This window comes from Rhinatrema bivittatum, chromosome 4 (assembly GCF_901001135.1).
Source record: "Rhinatrema bivittatum chromosome 4, aRhiBiv1.1, whole genome shotgun sequence".
Taxonomy (NCBI): Eukaryota; Metazoa; Chordata; class Amphibia; order Gymnophiona; family Rhinatrematidae; genus Rhinatrema; species Rhinatrema bivittatum.
This window is the reverse complement of record NC_042618.1, coordinates 416,505,764-416,529,551: the sequence shown is the minus strand read 5'-3', so window position 1 is coordinate 416,529,551 and position 23,788 is coordinate 416,505,764. Positions and strand designations below refer to the sequence as shown.

The window sequence follows — 23,788 nt, the reverse complement described above, 5'->3', positions numbered from 1 at the left end:
CCTTCTATTATCCAAAAGAGTAAATAACAGATTCACATTTACCGTTTCTAGACCTCTCATGATTTTAAAGACCTCTATTATATCCCCCTCAGCCATCTCTTCTCCAAGCTGAAAAGCCCAAACATCTTTAGCCTCTCTTCAAAGGGGAGAATTCCGTCCCTTTTATCATTTTGATCGCCCTTCTCTGAACCTTCTCCAGTGTAACTATATCTCTTTTGAGATGCGGTGACCAGAACTGTGCACAGTACTCAAGGTGCAGTCTCACCACTGAGCCATTTATAGCATTTTCTGTTCTTTCACCATTCCCTTCCTAATAATTCCTAACATTCTGTTTGCTTTTTTGACTGCCGCAGCACACAGGGCCGTTTCTATCCATTTCTGAGCCATTTCAGCTTAATCTGTAATCTTGAAGTCTGTAAGATTCCCATGAGTCTCTGTAGCTGGGCAGAGTAGCGTGGAAGGTCTGTCATCCATTTCCTTTCAGTGCACCAAAAAATCTTAACGTCATATCAGATAATGTTGTAAGAGTAGTTTGTATGCAAGGTTGAAAATTTCACATTTGAGATATACTATGTAAAAGCAGGAAGTTCACTTGCAACATATACACCACTTTATGCATTTCCACTATATTCTCCTCAGCAATTATTTTCTCAAACAATTCACTGAAATTCCAAACCATCTGAAAAATAATTTGCAAAATTGAAGTCTACTATAATGCAGTAATACAGTAGATGACAGCAGAAAAAGGCCAATCTGCCCACCCAGTGTGCCCAATTTTTTCATTCTACTCTGCTGTAGCAGCTTGGTCCCTTGTAGAATATCACCCCTTATCCAAGACATGTTTTGGTTTCTTCTTTGGGTTTTCCACCAGCTAAGTAGATAAGCAGACAAGTTCCCAATCTGAATCCATCATCTACACCCCTGCTTTCCCCCCACACCAAGCTTTGTAATTATTTAAACAGCTACCAAAACCAATGAGGCTGCTGCACATACAGCCTCTTAGTTTCCCATTCGAGAAATGCATTCAGCTCTAAGTGTCAGATTTTATTCATGATTATCTAGCTCCAACTTCAAAGCAACACAGAAATCTGTCTTTACCATTGAGGATATAACTGGCATTAAGAGCCTTCTGCTTTTGTTCCAGGACACTTAGGTAGAAGGTGGCTCTGTCCCTCACTTCATTATCATCATCCATCACACATCTACAGGCAAAAAGAAAATCACAAGTGTGAAATAACTTAGAGTTATGACTAAATTTAGCAATCATTTGCAACACACACTCCAGAAGATTAAATTTATCTTATTGCTGAGAAGTCTGAAGTGCAAATAATCAGCATTTAAGTGATAAAGAATTACACGCAAAGGGGTCCATATTCAAAAGGAGTTCACCCAGATTAATTGACTTAGCTGGACAAACCCGAGGTTTAAATATCAGGTCCCTATAACCACGTAAGTTTTATCCATTTATGTCATTAACTGGATAAATTTTATTCTGATAAATTGGAGGTGTTCTGGAGGCTTTCCAGTATGGAATTAATTGGATAATTAGATAACTTAGACTAACTCCAATAGTCAGAGACAATCAAATAAGTTATTCTGTGTTTGGATATTCCTCACAGCAGGGCTTGGATAATTTTAATAGGCTATATTCAAATTATATAGCCAGTTAAGTGCCAAAATAAAATTAAAAAAATGTTTGCGGGCCTGCAGGCCCAATCCCCCCAAAAGATTGTAATAAAGTTGCAGGCCCATCGGCCTGAGGAGCCAGCTCAATCCTCATGCCCACCCCAGTGCTCTCTCAAAACATTGATCTCCAGGCCCCCTCCTCATCACCATCTTTCCCTCCCTCCCACCTTCATTCTACAACCCCCAACTCTCCTGCCCCATCTGGCACCTCCAAAAACCTCCAGGGCCACTGGGACTGCAGTACAATCATAACATTCCCAGCAGTATCAAGCATTACTGTTAGTATTATTATTGTGACAGTAATGCTGCCACCTTACATTTCCAGCACTACTGTCAAAGCAATGCTTGATATAGATAGGAACAACAGAAATGTGCTGTGATTCCAGAAGCCCCAAGGGGTTTTGGAGGTTCCAGGCGGGGCCTAGAGGCCAATTTGTTTTGAGAAAGCACATGGAGGGATGGCTCCTCGGATCAATAGACTTGCAACTATTATAATCTTTTGGGGGCTTGGGGACTGAGGGGTAAGGGGAAAAAACAAAAACCACACACATCAGTAAAATGCCAGAAATTAGTTTTATGCTTTTAGTGGAGTGGGGAATCAGGCTTGCAGACATGCTAACTTTTTTTTTTCCTTTAACACTTAACCGACTATATAATTTGAATATGGTCGGTGGAAGAAAGTTATCCAGAAAAACAGAGAAGGTAACTTTTGAACCAGCGCGCGGGGGCATATTGGCACGAGTGTGTCAGCACGCGCCCCTGGGTGTGTCCATTTTATAACTTGTGCACATATATGCATGCGTTTTATAAAATAGCTTGGCTGCGTGCACGTGTGTCAAATTTTAAACGGACGAGCGTATGGGTGCATAAATCCCGCTTCTACCACATAAGCTGGTGGATTTTAAAAGAGGCGAGCACCAATGCCATTTCTGATTTATCAGTTCACCCAGTTAACAACTAGGTCTTCCAAACCCCCCTGGGTTTGATAGTCTGCACTCTCCCCCAGTTACTCCAGACCCTTTAAACGCCTCAGAAATGGCTTGATGCTTTTAATTTTATGACTTGCATGTCATCCATAGCAGAAGTAAAGTTACATGGCAGGAGACCTGGCGCATGCCAGGTGTAATTATTTCTGCACACATCTCTTAGCCAGGCCCCGAAATGCCCATGTCCCAGTCCTTTCTGGAAACTTTTCAGATGTGTGCACAGTGGGGTAGATTTTAAAACCCCTGCGCGCCGGCGCGCCTATTTCGCATAGGCCGCCGGCGCGCGCAAGTCCCGGGGCTTCCTAAAAGGGGTGGGAGGGGGCGTGTCCGGGGGCAGGGGCGGTCCGGGAGGGTGGTCCCGAGTCCCCCGGCACTGCAGCGGCGCGCGCAAGTTGCGTAACTTGCCCAAACAAAGGTGGGGGGGGGAAAGGAGGGGAAGGTGGGGGGACGCGGAGGGAACGGAGGCAGGCTGCGCGGCTCAGCGCACGCAGGCTGCCAATTTTGCGCAGCCTTGCGCGCGCCGACCCCGGATTTTATAGGCTACGCGCGTATCTTATAAAATCTGGTGTACTTTTGTTCGCGGCGGTGGCGTGAACAAAAGTACGCGCACGTATTTTTTGAAGATCTACCTCAGTGGGTTTTACACGTATATCTGGGCACTTTTTTAAAATAAAGTTGGCGCGCATGAGCACAACTTTTTCATGCATCCCCTAATTGATGCGTGCGCTGGGCTTTTAAAATTCACCTTTTAGGGTCCGAAATTTAGGATTGCTCTTCATTTTGCTAGATTTAGGATCCTAATTTAGGTGCCTAGTTCTAAAAATCAGTGCTAAACTCCTAACTTTGCTCACCCTAACTCCACCCCAGTAGCCTCCCATTTTTTAGGGACCTAAATTTAGGAGCCTAATGAAACTGGAAGCCTATCTTTAGGCAGTCAGCCCTAGTAAATTTACAAAGGGGTAGATTTTAAGAAAGTGCGCCTTCGCGTACTTTTGCTGGCGCACCAGGCGCAAACAAAAGTACGCTCGCGTAAATCCAGGCGGATTTACGCGAGCAGGGCTTTTAAAATCCGCCCCAAAATGTCCAATTTAGCGCCTGACTCCGAAAGTTAGGATCCTAAACCCTTTGAAAACTGGCCCCACTTTTTCTAGAGGATGGTAGACAAAAACCCTTTGAAATAAGGACAACTGAACTTTGGCTTTCTAAGAAAGTGAAAGTCTTAGCTCACCTCCTTAATAAGACTAAAATGCTGGGTAACATATCTTCATTCTGGGCTCCAAACTTAGCCAATGCGCTTACAGCACCTGCCAACAACAAAAATGTGATCAGATGCTTTTGTCTTGAGCTGAGCACACATCACAATTATAACATTACACTGGCTCAAGAAAAAGCCTTTCTACATTTAAAATATAATCAAATTTAATATTAAAAGAACAATGCAAAATGATGTAGAATCCAAATGTATTTTTCCTTCAACAAGGTCTGCTACTGAAATTGGAGAAGCTTAAATTTAATATAGAAACACAAAAACAAAGCGCCCCCAGTAACTTTTATGGACAGTGGTACTGGAATATTAATTATACTAGCTACATGCTTTCCAGTAGCTCAATTTATCTTTTCCCTTCAAAGGGAACTTTACCTTTCAACCTCTGAGTTTAAAAACTGCAAAACAGGCCATGAGGTTGGATTATTCTTTACAGCTTGCAGAAATTAAATCTAGCTTTTGTGTGCTTGTTTGAGCTTCTTATATCTAAATTCGGTAGTCATTCAGAATGTTTAAATGTAAGGGGTTTTTATTTTATTTCTTTTTTGAGGAGACACCTCCTCACTTTTTTCTTTCCCCTTCTTGACAGTCCCATAGGATACCCAACTAGCACTTCAGAAGAAAGTTTTCTTCTCTGGTTCTGTGATAACTGAACACACTAATCAGCTCATTAGACCCCCTTTATCTAAAGATTCCACCAATTTCCTGCATAAAGCACCCATATCCCATTAGCCTGGATCAGGACATCTGACCTCGTTAAGTGAAGGGGATAGTCTGCTAAGCATAGGACCCAAATAACACAGAAATAACACAACTTTGAGCTGCTTTCAATATTTTGCATCAGTTTAACTTCAACATTTTATAATAATAATCCTAAAACTAAAGTTCTTTTTCTCAGGAATTTGGAGTGCTAATTATTATTCTTCATGGCCAACTGGTGCTACCCACCTGCCCTGACCTCCTCATTTTCCAGGATGACCCGATTGTAAATGAAACGAATGTACTTCGAAGGATTGCTAGTCCGGGACCCTTCCTGCCCCAACAAGTGTAGAATGCGGGTGGCGAGGACAGTGAATTCGCAGTCCTCGATAAATTCGCACAGGTGAGACAGACCCGTCTCTTTGCTCTCTGGGTTCTCTTCAATGATGCTGATGATGCAATCAACAATCGCCCGTTTGTATTCAAAACCTCCCTGTGCAAGAAAATTCAGGTCAGCATGAAGCACCACAGAATGCAGGTAAGATTTTTAGCTGGCTGGGAACCTGACTACTTTAACAAAACACAGCAATTAAAAATTTTCAGCCAGAAAACAATCTAAATGCAAACAAAGCAACAGATCTTCCTCAAAAGCCTGGAGGCATTGCTGCAAAGTCTGAGGAGAATATTTACCCGCAATCTTTGTGCCAATTTTCAAAAGGTATGCCCATATTTTTCCATTAAAAATTGCCCCAGGGTAAAGCACCTGCACAGATGTGCACCTGCTTTTCTACAGAAATGTTTTCTGACCAAAACTGTGCACATAGTTTTCTCTCCTGTCCAGGGAATGCCCCCATTACAACATGGGTAGACGTATGCGCTTTATGGAACTATGCATGCAATTTTACCCTTAGGATAGGCAATTTTCATTCAGTGAATTTATTTGGGTAAAATGCTTTCTACCCTCAGAAATCCCTTTGAATATTGCCCTCCTAATGGATGACAACAACTAACTGATAGATTTTTGTCACACTAAATGGTAAAATAAAAGTTCTGAGATAAATAGATAGATACTCTCCCCTAACCTACTGCTCAGACACTTTACTAAACTGATCTTAGGAAAAACCATAAATCAGATTAAGGTGGAATCCGTTAAGAAACTTCCTGGCCTTTACAGACAATGGGGGCCATATTGAGCAGGGTGCACAACAGCAAGTTAACCAGTTAGGTAACTTTAGCCGGGATATTCAGTGGGAAACATAAGTCACTGAATATACCCGCTTAGGTTTAAAGTTAAATGGTTAAGGTTACTTGGACAACTGTAGACCTGCTCTTCACCACGACCAGCCTTACCTGGCTAAACTTAGCTGGGTAGTGCCGAATACTGGTGTTAACAGTCTAAATTTAAGCCCCCACCCCACAACACCTCCACATTGCTTCTGTTTTTTGATCCAGATAGATTTTTTGGGCCCAGTAAGTCATTACCTGAATAAAACCCATCTGCTGTGAGGGGCGGGAAATCGAGAACTCAGGGTTTGTCCGACTAAGTGCCAAACTTAGCCAAACCCCTTTGAACATGGACCTAAGTTTTATTAGCCAGATAATTTATTGCATCAAATGGGTGACAAGAAACCTTAAAACATAGAACTGTCTATCCCTCAATGTTTCAAGCAGAGCATGAAATAAGAAATCTAAGGTTGTGATTAGTATTAAGTACAAGAAAACACATAATCCTGACTTCACTGATGAGTGGAGGGCAATGCATAATCAAAGGACTTTTCCCAGTGCGCTCACCTCTTCCCGGAGCATTGTGAACAAGAAGCTCATCATGACTGCATGCTTGCGAGGGTACTTTTGACACAGGGCACTGATTGCCTGCACCACCACAATCTGAGCAAGAAAGGAATAGAGAATGCAACAGAAACTCAGAAACAGATAGATAAAGCTGCATTATACTTTGTTATTATTTATAGTGGTGTTTTTTTTCATTTTGGAAGCCATCTGTGAAAGATAGTGAGTCATGGTATTTATTTTTCATATTTTTACTTCTATATTTTTCTGCACTTATTTTAAACTTAAACTTCTGTTTTTATCCACATTTATTTCCTTGGTGCTTTGGTGTAGACATTTGCATACAAACTATCAATGCATGTGTGTCAGTAAAATAAAAGAAAGGTTTGCTTTGGGATTTGTACATATTCTTATTTACAAAAAGGCATGTATATCAAATATTCCTCAATTGCTTCCTTCAGATATACTAGTGTATATCAATTTTTCCAACATAACAAATAAATACAAATTAGAACAAACTCCACTTCTGCATGCATTCACTTGTGAAATTATAACATTGGGAGATCAACTTGAATTCATGTTTGCATTCCAGGACCAGCTATTTTCCAATTTGGCCTTTTTTATTCATGGCACAGAAACAGACCAACTGGGCTCACTGTCTCTTTAAAAGATCTGAAGAGGTGACCCTAAAGGGATTTGTCCAACAGATGTTTTACCAGATTCAAATTAAGGGATTAAAGAAGTCAGGGAGCAGGTAGCAGTCTAAAATAGTTTGTGATTTAGAAATTTAAGGAATCAGACATATGAGGAACCATATATCACAGCATGGAGAGGTAGTATGTCTCCAGCTTCCCCCCATGCAATCTAAGCAATCCATCCATCCCCCAGTATTAGTAATGCAAGCTGAGAAAAACAAAAGAGCATTTGACCATAGTTTGTGTTACAGATACATATGAAATATGGGCATTTCTCTGCCTGCATACCTTAAACTCATCTGAAATTTCCGACATGAAAGTTGAGATCTGTTTCATGAGGCGATCAATGCTGCTCTCACTGCCAGTTTTAAGGAGGGTTGTGATAGCCAACGTGGCAATGCTGCGGTTAGAATCTGTTACCAGATTCTCCAAATCCAGGTTACATGCAGTTACAGCAGATGGGTGTTTCATTGCAACCTGTCAATGAGAGATGAGAAGTACAATATAAAATGGGATTAAAATATATTTCATTAAGTCAAGGGACAGAGAAATCCATATATTTGACCCTTAAGTAACTTTCATATCTTCTAAAGAGTCACATGCACCACAAGTCTACAGTTGACCATCATCTACCTACTGATATTCTGCTATATCACTAGAGCCCAAAGGCAGATAATGGTTAGAAAAGAATAAATGTTAATACAAAATACAAGCTACAATAAACTCTAAAATAACAGACCTAAGAATTTGTTGTAATCAAGGAAAGTCCTCCTTAACTTCAAATCTTAAGACACCCATACCAGCTATAATCCAGTGAGAATTCCTATAAACTTTATGAGGACACCCATAAAAGGTGAAATTACTTATCTCATAAATTTCCTCTCTTTAGAATAGACAGGCCAGTCCATACAAGTGAGTTATGCAATACTGCCAATAGATGGAGACAGATCACTCACTCGCTCATGTCACACATATATATAGTTCTGCACAGTCATCAGCCTGCCAGTATTCCTGGAAAAGTCAACCGTGGACAACTAAACACTTAAACTGCAAAAACCAACATTTCCTAAACCTAAAATGTTTTTTTGTTTGTTTTTTAATCAATGGACTCACTTTTGACAATCGAAAGCACTGAAGATAAAACTGAGCCAGATGGCACTCCACATACAGTGGGATAGCTCTTTATTAGAGTATATCAGTCAATAAAAATACTCAGCTGTCTACATCTGTTTTACCACCATATGTTGAGTTTTTCCAGAGCCAGAATACCAAAACCACCACTCAGAATGGACTTTAGTTTCCATATAATATAGATACTAACCTTGTTGAGTGTGCGGACAGCTGCATATCTTAGTGCTGCTTTGGGGGAACTACAGAACAGTTGCAAAACTATGGAAAATAGAAAACAAAAGGAATTATAAACATGCATATCCTGTTAAAAGATGAAGCCAATGAGTTTTGCATTTGGGAACCCTTTTTTTCTCCACTTAAGATGCTTAACTTCTCTTCCTCTGCGAGATGGCCCATTCAGCATAGTTCCATAATGGAGACTCAATGGTAGCAGATAATCAATATGCCAGCATCCAGCAACACATTGATTCAGTAAGAAATAAGCAATAAAGGTGACTGAATTAGGTGTCTCTCCCTTTAGCTTAGCTCGAGTCTGTTTGTAAATGCAAGACGTAGAAGTTTGCCATTTCAAATCAAGAGCTTAGTTTCCATGGGCCCAATATTCAAAGCGTATTCAGCACTATTTAGCCGGATAAGCAGAATTTATGCGGCTAAGTAGCAGTCACTGAATATACACCTATGTTAAGTGGCCACTGAACATAGAATTCTAAGTTTAGCGGCTGTCTATCTATAAGTCTTGAATACAGCTAAAAGTTACATGCACAAAAAGTAGGCGTGTACTGGGTGAATTGGGGATGGAGCAAGTTAGCCTTATAACTTATACGGCTAACTACTGAAATCTGGAGTCTAAGTTTAGATGGCCCATAGAGCAGATCTAAACGTAGCCAAATAGACTTATCCGGTGAAGTGCACACATACACGTATATTCAGCGGCTTTGCCGTGCCACTGAATATACATTGTAACTTAGCTGGATTAGTTTTAACCAGCTAAGTTACTTACATGGCCAGCTTTGAATATCTACCCCTATTTATTTAAATAGCCCTTGATTATTGCTACATCATTTGAATCATCAACTATAGCCCCAGACTTCTACATTTCCAGGAATTTTAACCTTACCAGACACAGCAGGTGCGAGTTCTTTGGCAGTGCAGCTGGCCAGGTTGACGATGGCACATGCAGCCTCGTAGACTACCATTTCATGCTTGTTTCTTAAACAGCTTTCAATGAAGTCAAAAAGAGGACTGTCGTGGCTAGAAGACAAGTTTAGAGGGGGAAAATAAAAATAGAACACCTGAAATGATAATACCCAGATGCCCCACTCAAGAATAAAATGTACTAAAAGCTATTTCAAGAAGACCTACCTTCCATTCTCTTCCTCAAGCAGCTTGCAGGCAACACGGATCATCATACAGTAGGCAAAAGGGGACTTTAGCCCATGTCGCGTAAACTTGCTTATCATCTTGTTGACTGCCAGGCGGTCATTTTTACGCACGTGATATAATAAACCAAGAGCATGATACTACAAAACAGAGAAAAAGTCAGTAAAACTACTATACATGTTAAAAGTAATGTGCTATAATGTGATTCAACAATAGCAAAATTCCAAATTCACCAATACTTCATAGACCCATCATTATAAAGGAAATAAGCAAATATGACCATCATATAAAAGACAGTAATGTCTACTTAGTAGAAAAAGTGGTCTTTTCCAGACCTCATCTTAAATTATAACCACTGGTCATACAATTGTAGTTTTTTTTAAAGAATGTTTTTGTATGTAATCTTTTAAGAAGAATAAAAGTATGAGAACTTAACTTAAAACTCCTCTTGTTCTTAAAGGAGAGCTGCCCGACCTGCCAGCACTGTTTCAGTGTTTCGGTTTTACAGCAAAATGTGACTGTCTTTTTTTTATCCTCTCTCAGGAGGATATCAACTGCATGAAACTGGCTTGGTCCTTATAAATGCCGGTGTGAAATTCTGTTGATAGTGATTTAAACGAAGAAACATTTGGAAGTAGAATAGCTTATAAACTCGCTGATTGTTCTGTGCTGAGCTGTATCGCTCCTAGAAATGACAGCATTGTTTATAAGCTATTCTACTTCCAAATGATTTGTTTGATCACTATCAGACTTTCCACACCGGCATTCATAAAGACCAAGCCGGTTTCATGAACGAGATATCTCTGCGAGTGAAATACCTCTGTGAAAGGATAAAAAAAACAAACAAAAACAAACAAAAAAAAACCCCTAACATTTTAGCTCTAAGAAACCCAAACACTGAAACAGTGCTGGCAGTGTCTGGCAGCTCTCCTTTAAGAACAAAGGGAGTTTTAAGTTAAGTTCTCATACTTTTATTCTTCTTAAAAGTTTGCATATAAAAAAATAATTCTTTAAAAAAAAAAAAACCCACACAATTGTATGACCAATGATTATAATTTAAGACAAGGTCTGGAAAAGACCACGTTTTCTACTAATAAGTAGACATTACTGTCTTTTATAAGATGGTCATATTTGCTTATTTCCTTTATAATGATGGGTCTATGAAGTATCTGTGAATTTTGCTATTGTTTGATTGATTATTCACCCTTCAGTTTCATTTGTACCAATGATGAGATGTTAGGCAGGGAGAGAATCATCCCTGTTGCTCTAGAGATAGGATATGACTGTACTCTTGGTAGACTTGGGAGCAACATCAGAATATATCTTTTCACAGAAAGGGTGGTGGATACAAAGCATGGCCTCCCAGTGGAGGTAGTGGAGACAAAATGGTAATAAATTTTAAAAAGCATAGAATAAGCACAGTGTCCCCTTAGTGGGAAAGAAGTGAAGGAGAAAGCCAGAGATCCAGAGGAAGGGAAGGCCAGGAACAAAACTGGACAGATGCTAAATGGGCCTAATAGACTTTATCTGCTGTCATATTCTATGACACTGGTAAGAACATAGTTGGGAGATTGCAGTATTGCCCACAACCCATCCCTCATTCTCTCAACAACAGATGTTAAGCGGAGAAGGGATAAGGAAAATTTTAAGCTAAAGGAAGCATGACCTAGAGATACTGCAGGCCATGGGGTGATTGAGTTGGTACCAGCAAGCTACAACTCAGAGGCAAACTGGCTGGCAGCTGGTATATATTCTTCCAGTATGCACAGGAATAACTGAGTAGACTGGAGGGGCCCAACTGGCCTTTTTCTGCCATCATCTGTGCTATTATATATCTCTCAACTCTGCTCATGGCAGTTTCTTCACTAGAGGCTTTACAATTCCTCGTGGTCACTGGCTTCCTCACCTGGACCATGAGATTATCACTGGAAGCTGCTTCCTGAGCCTCGTTTACCCAGCGCTTTACCACTTCAAAGCTCGTCTTTATCAGGTGCTGTAGGACACAAAGCACAGGTATGTGTTAAAAAGAGGTTACACCATATTTTGTGTATGCTACATCAGCCAAATGTTATCAGGTCCACATTCAGTAGGCTGGTGAGCAGCAATTTACTTTGTTAGAGTTAACTGGGTAACTTTACCTGGTATATTCAGTGAGACAAGTCTCTCACTGAATATACTTGGCTAAACTTATCTAGGTAACTTTACCACTCATTGGCTTACTGAATACATATATTATAAAAAAAAAAAAAAAAAAAAAGCAGCCAAGCCACAGCGATTTTCTCCCCCAAATCTCTTTTGATAAGTAAATTGGTTTAATCAGGGCTGATCCTACCTACCTCCTGTGTCTTCAAAATAAATGTGTAAATACTCACCCCCTCACTCCCAACCAGTACCACCAAAAGGTACCCAAATGCAGAGCAGGAGTCTTACTTCCTCCCCTTGGCTTAATACATAAGTGCTTATTACTTAATACATAAGTGCTTATTACTTACTTATTCAACTGCTAGCCCTACTCTATGGAATGCCCTCCCCACGGACCTTCGTCTAGAAACCTGTAGTCGAACGTTCAGAAAGAAGCTAAAAACTTGGCTTTTTACAAAAGCCTTCACTTAAAGGTCTCTCCCTAGGGTTGATTCACTCATTTCATACCCCATCACGTTAGAACTACGACGCTGTAGCCAGTAATTCTCCTGTTTGGCTCCTTACTTCAATCTTCACCCATGTTTATTAAGTCAGTTGTAATTCAGACTTTGTTGACTGTTTATTTATTTATTATTTGAAAAAACAATGTTAATTTTAATCCTAAATCGTCTTCAGCTCTATCTATAAGTTCTCAGCGTTAGCTGTAATTTCTCATGATGTTAGACCTGTTATTTGTACCCTCATGTTTGATATAATGTTCGATTGTTTGATGTAATTTCCAACTTTGGTTTTATGTAAACCGACGTGATATGTACCAGTACATGAACCTCGGTATATAAAAGCTTTTAAATAAAATAAATAAATAAATAAATTACTGCAGTTCTGAACAGAGCTTGGCCTTTCAATTCATGAAGAAGAGAAGTGAATAAAATAATACATGAGAGCCAGAAAATCTCTCAGCCACAAATATTATTTGAAGGTAGAGTCAACTCTACTTAACAGTTTGTTCGCTTTTTAAAGATTCAGGGGGATGGAGTGCGATTGGGGAAGGGGAGGATTGGGCACTACTTTTTTTTTTTTCATATTATCTGGCTAACTTTAGGCCTGCTATTTTTCTGACCTGAGTTAGATAACTTTACCCTGCTAGTACTAGTGAGGTAAATCTGCCATGCCTCCAGAAAGCACAATCCTGCCTTTTTTCCCCCTTATCTAGCTATTTATTATCATATCTTCATTGCTTTACAGATCACCCAAAGCGATGAACAAAAAATAACATTAAACATTAGCTAGATACTATGACTTCCTAGCTAAAGTTTAGCTTTTTAGCAGGGTGGGAAATGTTCAGCTAAATGCTGAACTTAACCAGACAAACCCTTTCGAAACAATCAACCCTCTGTGTTTTAAGAAACAGGACTGAAAGCATGAGAGGAATGGTTCAACCAACATTTAACTGATGAGAAATTTCATGCAAAACAGATGCAATCTGAATATTAGTAAGATATTTTTTACCATAAATACCTGAGAAGTTAAATTTCTCATAATACAAAACAAATGTAATTGAAGATTGTACTGGTATTTACATCTAATGGAAGAAAATGTCATTTTAATGAGGCTACATGCAAGAAACAGGAGGTGATGCATCTGTGTTTGACTTGTCCTTCTATGAGCACCCAAGAAGCCTGCCGTTTGCATGCATTCATGATGAAAGTAATGCTGACGTAATGTGGGCACCTTGAGGGCAATTTTACAAGTCACGCTCAAGGGTAAAACAGTGTTCCACTTGCAGAAATAGGCTTTTGGAAAACTGCTCAGCCTGTATGCAGGTGAAAATATGTTCATAATGCCACTGTGCGTGTAATTTTACTCACATCTAGGAGGCATTCTTGGGAGCAAGGTTGGGGCAGAGCATTGAAACAACGTGCATATATTTTTGAATTTTCGAACCTATGTACTCTCTCTCTCTTACTGGAAAATGGTAGTCGCACAAAAAGGAGATGCAAAAAGTTGTGCGGATATCTTTTCTTAGGCAAAATTTCAAAGGGAATGACATCTCTTTGAAACTGATGCAAAGTCCGGGTAAAAGCTGGCTCCATATATAATAAAACAGTTTCATTTCAGAGAGAAGGATCTAACTGGCACCACTTCAAATTTGCTACACTGCCAATAATTCTGAAAGGGACATAAATCCTACACCCCAGAACAGACCACCAAGCCACTCCAAGTATTTACAGAACAAACAATCTGTACAACAATCTTATCAATAGCAGCTATGCTTGCCATTCAATTGTTTTCCTTGTTGCTAAACACCATCTGTAGGACCTGTCACAGTATGTTTTAGAGTTCCTGCCAGTTATGTATGTTACATACCAGAGAGGAAACTAACGCAGAACTGGAGACACTGGGAACCTTGTCCACAATGGCCTGCTTCATGTAGCGCTCGATAGCCTGCAGCATGGTGCTCTGCACAAATAGAAAGATAACAGAGGAATAATGACTCCAGGAAATAGAGAAAACCATGGAACTGCATGAAAATGACAGCCAAGCTTACATCAGTAATCGTGCACAGTGCTCGGACTGCAGGACCCCGGTAATTGTCATCCTTTCCAGTCATATCTTTAGTCAAGCTGTAGAAACAGATAAGCATTTATTCAGCACTAATATTTTTAGCTACTATATTTCTATTAATAAGAGACAAGGCACTTAAAAAAAAAAATCATCTTTGAATATATTTTGATCTACACAATGTGAGATTTTGGCCCAGAACAGAAACCTTACAAAAAGGATAAAGTGAACTATTACTACACATCACTGTATACCAACATGTTTACTTCCAAAATATAGAAAGTTGTCTTTAAAAAAAAAACCCCCAAAAAACATGGTGACATCATGAATAAAGTGAGAAAAATGACAGAGAAATGAAAAGTAAAAGACAAGGAATTAAAAAGGAAAATTGGTTCTTAACTGCTAATTTTTGTTCCTGTAGTATCACGGATCAGTCCAGACAGTGGGGTTGAGCCTCCTGTCCAGCAGATGGAGACAGAAAAAACCTGAAAGGATATCCTATATCAGGACAGAGCCTACCCTGCATCCCTTCAGTATAAACATTATCAAAGCAGAGAAATATAAAAGGTAACTAGCATAAGAACAAGCAGGCAACAAGCAACTGATAATTTGAAATTTTAAAACTCTGTAAATAACTGCTCTTTCATATATATATGTCCATCTAGTAGATGCTTCCGGTGCCTTAAAGTTCTGATAGGAAGCAGATAGATCCAAAAAGCTGTAAAGAAACAAAAAGAAAACTTCAAGTGAACGTATCAAAGTACACGGGAGGGAGTCTGGACTGATCCGTGGTACTACAGGAACGAAAATTAGCAGGTAAGAACCAATTTTCCTTTCCCTGTACGTTCCCGGATCAGTCCAGGCAGTGGGATGTACCAAAGCTTCCCTAAATAGGGTGGGACCGAGCCAGTCCTGCTCGAAGCACTTGTCTACTGAAGGAGCCAAAAACTGGCACCTGCACATCAAGACGATAATGATGAGCAAAGGTATGCAGAGACTTCCAAGTAGCAGCTCTGCAGATTTCCTGTGGAGAGACAGACTGACTCTCCACCCAAGAAGTAGCTTGAGACTGCAAAGAGTGGGCCTTCAAGCCCTCTGGAACAGACCGTCCCAGACAGATATACGCCGACGAAACAGTCTCCTTTAGCTAGTGAGCCTGCGGACAATCAGATCCATCGCTCCAGACAACTTCCACTCTCCGGGGTCTAGATGCCGACGACTGAGGAATTCTGCTTGAACATTCTCCTTCCCTGCAATGTGGGAAGCTGCCAATCAATCCAGATGATGCTCCGCCCAGTGTTAAGTGCCACGCCATTTTTTATGATGCTTATGGCCAGGGAAACAACACTACTTAGATTTTCATTGAATACAATTTTATTGAATATAAGTATTCTTGGTAGATGCTGATGCCATGCCTGTCCACCAGCATCTCATCATATACAGGAAGTGATCCTTCAATATTGAACAAGGGTATTTAACACTTTTATATACCGATATTCATGTAAGAAATTACATATCACTTCGGTTTACAATATAACAATAACTAGCATGTAAGAATGCTTTTACATTTAACAAGGAATAAATAACTTGGAGCAATGGAACAGGGATCAAACCTTGTTTCCCTTATTCAGACCACTCCATAAGACAAAGATGATCAGAGACCTAAAACTCATTTGTAACATGTAAATATTGTAGTAGAACTTGTTTTATACCAAGATGACGCAGGTCACCCACCAGGCGTGTGCGCAATGTCCTCAAAAGAAAAAGCCGGGAGTTCCACAACTGACGTGAAAGGAAGACAACTTTCGGCAAGAAGGAAGGTACCGTCTTAAGGGAGACTCCTGAATCAGAAAAATGGAGGAAGGGTTCCCTACATGACAACGCTTGGAGCTCCGACACCCTCCTGGTGGAACAAATAGAGATGAGGAAAACGGTCTTAAGAATCAGATCCTTAAGCGAAGCCCGCCGGAGGGGTTCGAAGGGCGCCTCGCAAAGAACCCAAAGCACCAAGTTAAGGTTCCACGAGGGGCAAGTAACCCGGACAAGTGGATTCAAATGCTTGGCCCCCTTGAGGAATCTAACCATCGATACTGCCTAAGAGGGACCCGAGAGCGGAAACCTGTACCCACAAGGAGTTGGAAGACAAACCCTTGGAAAGGCCATTCTGGAGAAAGGAGAGGACCTGGGATACAAGAGCCTTGCGTGCCAGCACTCCGGACTCAGCACACACATTCTCAAAAACTCTCCAAACCCAGATGTAAGCGAGAGAGGTAGAAGACTTACGGGCCCGCAATAGGGTGGATATAACTTCTTCTTTATATCCCTTCTTTCTTAGTCGCCGCCATTCAAAAGCCAGGCCGCTAGACAAAAGTGATCCACCTGATCGAAAAATACTGGATCCTGATGGAGGTGTGGAAGATGACCGAGGCGAAGAGGACCGTCCGTCGCGAGGTTCACCAGATCCGCGTATCACGGTCTTCGGGTCCACTCGGGTGCCATGAGAATGACGGGTCCACGATGAAGTTCTATTCTCCTGAGTACTTTTCCCTCCAGAGGCCAAGGGGGGGGGGAACGGGGAACACGTACAGGAGAACATTGTGAGGCCAGGGAAGAACCAGGGCATCCACCCCTTCCGAGCAGTGCTCCCTTCTGTGGCTGAAGAATCTGGGAGCTTTTGCATTGTTCAGAGTAGCCATCAGGTCTAAGTGGGGCGGTCCCCACCTCCGGACAATCAGATTCATCGCTCCAGACAACTCCCACTCTCCGGGGTCTAGACGCTGACGACTGAGGAATTCTGCTTGAACATTATCCTTCCCCCGCAATGTGGGAAGCTGCCAATCAATCCAGATGATGCTCCGCCCAGTGTTAAGCGCCACGCCATTTTTTATGATGCTTATGGCCAGAGAAACGCTACTTAGATTTTCATTGAATACAATTTTTTATTGAATATAAGTATTCTTGGTAGATGCTGATGCCATGCCTGTCCACCAGCATCTCATCGTATACAGGAAGTGATCCTTCTTTTATAGATAACATTCAATATTGAACAAGGGTATTTAACACTTTTATATACCGATATTCATGTAAGAAATTACATATCACTTCGGTTTACAATATAACAATAACTAGCATGTAAGAATGCTTTTACATTTAACAAGGAATAAATAACTTGGAGCAATGGAACAGGGATCAAAGCAACATTTAAATAGTAGGGTCTTTCATGATGCCAGAGATTAGATGGCCGAAGATCTGAGAGCATATAGAAATAACTTAGGGTAAGGGATAAGGAACACAATAGGATAGATCATCTGCAAGGTTGGGGTGCTGACCTAAGCGCTAGACTGTTGGTATGAAGGGTAGAAGATTCTAGAGAGTTGCGTGACTGCCAAAGAATCATTTACATAGGTTGTCATGTCAACAGCATGATAAAATCATCCCTAGCTACCCCTGATTACTTTTTTCCAGGTGTGGCCCATTTACCACTCTCGAGATAGTCCTTTGTTCTGTTAAAATCTTACTGGTCAGGGCAATTAACACATCTGTGGCTGTGTTTATTGAAACTCCTGAGAATACTGCCTGAAGCTCCCCACCGTTGGTTTCTTCTTTGTGACCCTATGAATAGGCATCACCTTTCTGGAGCCAGCTTGACTGCAAGCCTGTCCCGTTGTCCTGAGAAAACTGCAAGTCATTCTCAAGAAGTCACTTAGAGTTCTTATAGCCAGGCAGCTAAGAAAACCTGAGGATTCTGGGATATTTTCCTTTCTTCATGTTGGTTTTCTGTTCAGGCACATATCACCAGGCGAACAGCTTGCTGGCTTCCAGAGCCACCAGGCGACTTCTGGTGTCCCTCTGCCGATTGATATAAGCTACCGTGGTGGCATTGTCAGAGAGCACCCGCACCGCCTTGCGACAGATCAGGGGTAGAAAGACCTTGAGTGCCAGATGGACCTCTCAGGCCTCCAGGCGATTGATGTGCCAGCGGGATTGAACTAGGGACCAGTATCCCTGTGTAGACTGAGTTTGACATACCGCTCCCCAATCTGAGAGGCTGGTGTCTGTTGTAACAATGATCCACTGAGGAGTCTGTAGGGGCATCCCCTTCAGGAGGTGAGCGAGCAAGAGCCTCCCATTGCATGTCGGCGATGGTAGAGTCGGAGAGTGGAAGGAGCGTCCGAAACTGCTCAGACACCGGCTTCCAGTGGGACAGCAAAGCTTTCTGTAATGGACGCATATGCGCAAAAGCCCAAGGAACCAGATCAATAGTGGACGCCATAGACCCCAGGACCTGAAGGTAGTCCCAGGCCGTGGGGAGCGAGAGGGAAAGAAAATTGCTCACTTGATCCATGAGTTTGAGTGCCCGAGCGTCTGGCAGCAACACCTTGCCAACCAAGGAGTCGAAGTGTGCTCCCAGGAATTCCAGGACCTGGGAGGGCTGGAGATTGCTCTTGGAGAAGTTGACTATCCACCCGAGGGAGGTGAGGAAAGCCAAGACTCTATAGACCGCTGACCTGCGGTGAGTCTCCGACTTGGCTCGAATGAACCAATTGTCCAGGTAAGAATGGACTAGGACTCTGTCCCGGCAGAGAGCAGCCGCCACCACCACCATGACCTTGGTAAAAGTGTGTGGCGCGGTGGCGAGACTGAACAGGAGTGCCCAAAACTGGAAGTGTTGCCTCAGAATGTTGAACCGGAGATACGTTTGATGGTCGTGGCATATTGGGATGTGCAGGTAAGCCTCTGTTAAGTCGAGAAGGCCAGATATTCGCCAAAGCAACCGCCGCTATCACCGCCCTCAGGGTCTCCATTCGGAAATGGGGAACCCTGAGGGCCCGGTTGACTCTCTTGAGATCCAAGATTGGACGTAAGGAGCCTTCCTTTTTGGGGACTACGAAGTAGATGGAATACTGGCCGGATCCCTGTTCCTCCACCAGGACTGGGACTATGGCTCCGAGCTCTTGCAGCCTGACAAGAGTCTGGCAGACTGCTGGCCGCTTCCGATTGCCGCAGGGAGAGATTATGTAAAGGTCTGGCAGGTCCCAAGCAAATTCTAATGCGTAACCTCTATCATCTCGAGGACCCACTGATCCATCGTAACTTTGACCCATTCCTCGAGAAACAGGGACAGACGTCCACCTAAGTTGGGAATGGAGGAATGGGCTGGCCGTATTTCATTGGGGAGAGGACTTTGTGGTCTAGTGTTGCGGGTTACCATACCAGAAGGGACGACAGCCACGAAAGGAATGAGACCAGGACTGGGATCTGAAGGAGGTACCTCTTGGGAAGGATCCCCGCACTTTGTTATACCGGTGCTGACCTCTAAGGTGAGAGCATGAAGGGAAAAAAAAGGACTTAGACTGCTTCGGGTGGTCCTCCGGCAGCTTATGAATTTTGTTCTCTTCCAGGGATTTAATAAGCTGTTCAAGGTCCTCACCAAAAAGCAACTTACCCTTGAAGGGATGCGTGCCCAACTGCAACTTAGAGGAGGAATCCGCCGACCAATTGCACAGCCAGAGGAGACGTCTGGCTGACACCTCAGAAACCATAGCCCTGGCCTGCACCCGGAGCAAATCGTAGAGGGCATCAGCTCCATATGCCTCCAGCCATTCTACCTGCTCTGTCTCTGCAGGCAGGAGGTCCTGGGTGCTGAGCAATTGTTGAACCCACCTGAGACTTGCCCGCTGCATAAGACTGCTGCAGATTGTCGCCTGGACTCCTAGGACCAAGACTTCAAAGATGCGCTTGAGATACAGCTCCAGTTTCCGGTCTTGAATATCTTTCAACGCCTTGGCTCCCACCACCGGGATGGTGGTGTGTTTGGAGACGAAAGTGTCCACCTTGGGAACTTTAAGCATCTCTAGGTATTGATCAGGGAGGGGATAGAGCTTGTCCATCGCCCTACCCACTCAGAGCCCTGATTCGGGAGACTCCCATTCCCGGAGTAGCAGTTGCATGTGCATGGGATGGAACGGGAACATATGTGGAGGAGCCCTAAGTCCTGCCAGGACTGGGTCCATGTTGTCTGGCATAGAGGCCCTAGTGGAATCCTCAGGTGGGACTTCAATTCCCAGCTTGTCCAAGATAAAGGGAATGAGTGGCTCCAGCTCTTCCCTTTGGAACAATCTGAGAACACGTAGATAGTCACCCTCGAGTGAAGGTCCTGGGAGCAACAAGTCAGAGTCCGGATCAGGATAAGGGACAGAGGACGGCTGGGGAGGGGCCGGGACCCCCGGCACCACCCTGACCCTGACAGAGCCCTGCCCATCCACAGCAGCAGGAGGCTGTGGAGCAGGCACCAGAGGAGGGATCCTCCTCCTCCTGCAGGCTAGCCAGATAGGATTTGTGCATTAAAAGCACAAATTCAGTTGAAAAACGAGGCCTGGATTTTCCTGGTAAGGGGGGAGGGTCAGGAATCCCTTCCGGGGAGTATACGGGACTTAAATCCGGAGGTGAAATGGTTAAATCAGGCTCTCTTCCGTCCTCCAGCCCCGAATCAGATGTTAAAGCTGCCCCCCAAATGGCCGCCATTCCCGCGGTTTTTCGTGAAGGGAACTGCCTAGCCACATGCTTAGAAGCCCGACCACGGGCAACTGGTCTCGCCACTGGAGGGACCCTACCTGCCTGGCAGCCACTCAGAGCACAGTCCATCGTGAGATAGCCACAAAGCAGGCTCCCCGCAGGCTAGGCAGAAAGCAGAACGCAGCATGATAAAAGGAAGGAGCCGCTGCGGAGAAGGGAATCAGCTGAGCTGAGCTGCAATGGTAAGCGACAGCAGGCGAAATGAACCCTGCACGCTGCCTTCCCTGTACGCAAAGCAGTGAGAAATTAAGCTTGTCTTTCCTTCCAAATAGTTTTTTTTTTAATTGTTGTTTTTTTAAAAATTGCAGGGAAATTAAGCTTCCCTGCTAGGAGACCCGAGGTATTGAGTGTCTCAAGGGTCACAGCAGCCAGACAGGGGGAGTGACTGGACCACCAGTATCTCCCCAAACAGACAAGTAGGTCACCAGGAAGGGAATCCTAGGCTGAATAATCAAGGGGCAAGCCCCCCTAGGACCCCATAAGAGCGAAGAGACAGTACTATCTCCCTCAGAGCAGAAGTTTTGAATTCAGACAAAAAATTTTGCGTAATCAATTTTTCTTTTTAATTTATAAAATTATAGGTAATACTTGTTTGATCCTACAAAAATATGAGAAGAAAACCTCACATGGAAAGAGAAATGGAGGATAAAAGGGAACCACAGGTTCAGCTGCCTGCATCTGCTGGAGATAGAGAAATACTGGAGGGATGCAGAGTGGGCTCTGTCCTGATATAGGATACCCTTTCAGTTTTTCCTTTGTCTCCATCTGCTGGACAGGAGGCTCAACCCCACTGTCTGGACTGATCTGGGTACATACAGGGAATCAAAATTAATTCTGTTTAAGAAGAACATGAAATATAACATCTGTCATGCAAAGAGATATAGCCAGTCAGAGATACATTTGTTTTACAATTGACAGTCAAAGGTACAATGCTTTAAATTAGCTCTTATACTAAAAAGAATACTGCAGTATGAAGACATCACATTGAACCATTTGCTAATATTATGCTTTTATGTTGCAGAATGTTGGCAAGAACATGGGTGAAGTTGGAGAATCTTGTCAGAGTCTTTCCCGAATTTAATACTGAATGAAACCAGCACCACCCCCTCCAACAGAACCTGGGAGGGGCAGAGCTCAGGCAAAGTTTTCTGCTTAAAGCTCCATTCACACTATTTCAACTGAATAAGCAACACTGAAAATAAGAGGTAAATATTCAGTGGAACTTAACCATGTCAGTATTCTGAATACACCCGGTTAAGATTTAACTACATCCCATTACTGTCTTTTTAGCCAGCTAAATTTTGTGCAGGAGAAAGTTTAGCTGGTCAGTGAGAGAACACATTTAAATTTGAGTTTTGCCACATAAATCCAAAAAGTTATCCAGAAAATCCCTTTGAATATTAACTGCTAAAGTAAAGAACTAGAAAGGACAGCACCACTCCTCTAATAACAGTAAATGGGATAAGCAGAACCAGGGATGGTAACTTTCAAACAGGCGCGTGGGCACACGTGTACAATCGCTGCACCACTGCACAACATGAGCACACTTATGCGCGTTTTGTTATAAAATAGCCTGAGTGCGGGTATGAGAGCTCCCAGTTTTACAAGTAGGCAAACAAACTCGGGTGTGTGCCATGCAAGTGGGAGAATTTTATAAAAGGCGTGTCCACGCCATGACAGGTTCACCAGTTCATCCACCATTTTACCCAGTGCAGGGTTAAGTCCCTCCCTGGTTCTTTAGCTGCATTGCCCCCAGTTATCCTAAACCCCTTAAACCCTTCAGGGATGCTTCGGGTTTGTTTGTTTTTTTGTAACTTACACCTCATCCCTAGCAGAATTAAAGTTACTTGACAATGGACCTGAGTGTGCACCCAGGCACATAAATACCTACGCACACATCTCTTGGCCCCCACCCTAGAAAGCCCATGCCCTGCCCACACCACACCCTTTTTTTTGTTCGAAGTGAGATACTCACGAACTGGGAGATGTGCGCCCATGTGGGTGCCTTTTAAAACTGGATGGACATGTGCATGTCCTACATGCATGTATATCTCCTGATTTTAGCATATGCATCCCTTTTAAAGTTCACCTTTAAGAGGTGCATGTTAAAAGCGAGGTTGTGCAAGAAACATAAGCACGCGTGTGGGTCATGCACGAGCAATGCGGATTTTAAAAAGCCACGAAGTACATACATATATACCTGTGCATGCATCAAAAATAAGGGGGCTGAAAAGGGGTGGAGAATGGGCGTCCTGGGGCGGGGCCACACTTAAGCACGTAACTCTGGATTTTAAGACTGGAGCCTGTAGTGCGCAGCAGCTTGCTAGCCTCGTAACTTTACTTCTGCCTCCGAGGAGGAGCAAGTCTGTAGATCTCGGGTTTTAGGGCTTACGGGACAAGGTGATGGGTATGCAGGATGAAGAACCAAAAGGGGTCTGGAAGAACTTAATACTGACTGGGCAAACTCGTAGACTAACTGGAAAAATTGGGAATGTCCCTCGGGCGAGCATGTTTTAAAATATGCTTACACGTGCTCGGAAAAGCCAAAGTCCTATGGAAGATACACAAAGTATATTTCCTTGCGCGATCTCTTAAAACTAGGCACACACTTACGCAAAGGAAGTGTATTTTAAAATATGTACACATGATTTCAAATTTCAGTGTATCTCCACCTGTGTGCAGATATGCATGCGTTCACGCGCTCGTTTTAAAATAAGCCTGTAAGTGGGGTGGAAACTTTGCATAACACAATACTCTTCCAACAGCAACAAAGGAACAAATGAAAGAGAGGTAATGACAATCCTTCGTTGTGGGGAAATTAATTTAAACCTAGAGTTCAAGTAGTCTGCAGTATACAAGATGATGGAAAGGAAGCAGAC

At 42.7% G+C, this 23,788-nt stretch overlaps 1 protein-coding gene across 1 annotated transcript in view; it reads right to left on the bottom strand.

The window, feature by feature from the left end:
* COPG1 (coatomer protein complex subunit gamma 1) overlaps window positions 1-23,788 on the bottom strand; it is an 81,685-nt gene that overhangs the window by 30,592 nt on the left and 27,305 nt on the right. Inside the window, exons 6-16 of the mRNA XM_029601290.1 lie at window positions 14,320-14,395; window positions 14,139-14,231; window positions 11,536-11,622; window positions 9,612-9,769; window positions 9,367-9,500; window positions 8,440-8,507; window positions 7,407-7,595; window positions 6,427-6,522; window positions 4,885-5,128; window positions 3,901-3,976; window positions 1,099-1,202 (exon numbers count right to left, since the gene is read on the bottom strand). Of these exons, the coding sequence (XP_029457150.1) occupies window positions 1,099-1,202; window positions 3,901-3,976; window positions 4,885-5,128; window positions 6,427-6,522; window positions 7,407-7,595; window positions 8,440-8,507; window positions 9,367-9,500; window positions 9,612-9,769; window positions 11,536-11,622; window positions 14,139-14,231; window positions 14,320-14,395 (1,325 nt within the window). The remainder of the gene's footprint in view (window positions 1-1,098; window positions 1,203-3,900; window positions 3,977-4,884; window positions 5,129-6,426; window positions 6,523-7,406; window positions 7,596-8,439; window positions 8,508-9,366; window positions 9,501-9,611; window positions 9,770-11,535; window positions 11,623-14,138; window positions 14,232-14,319; window positions 14,396-23,788) is intronic.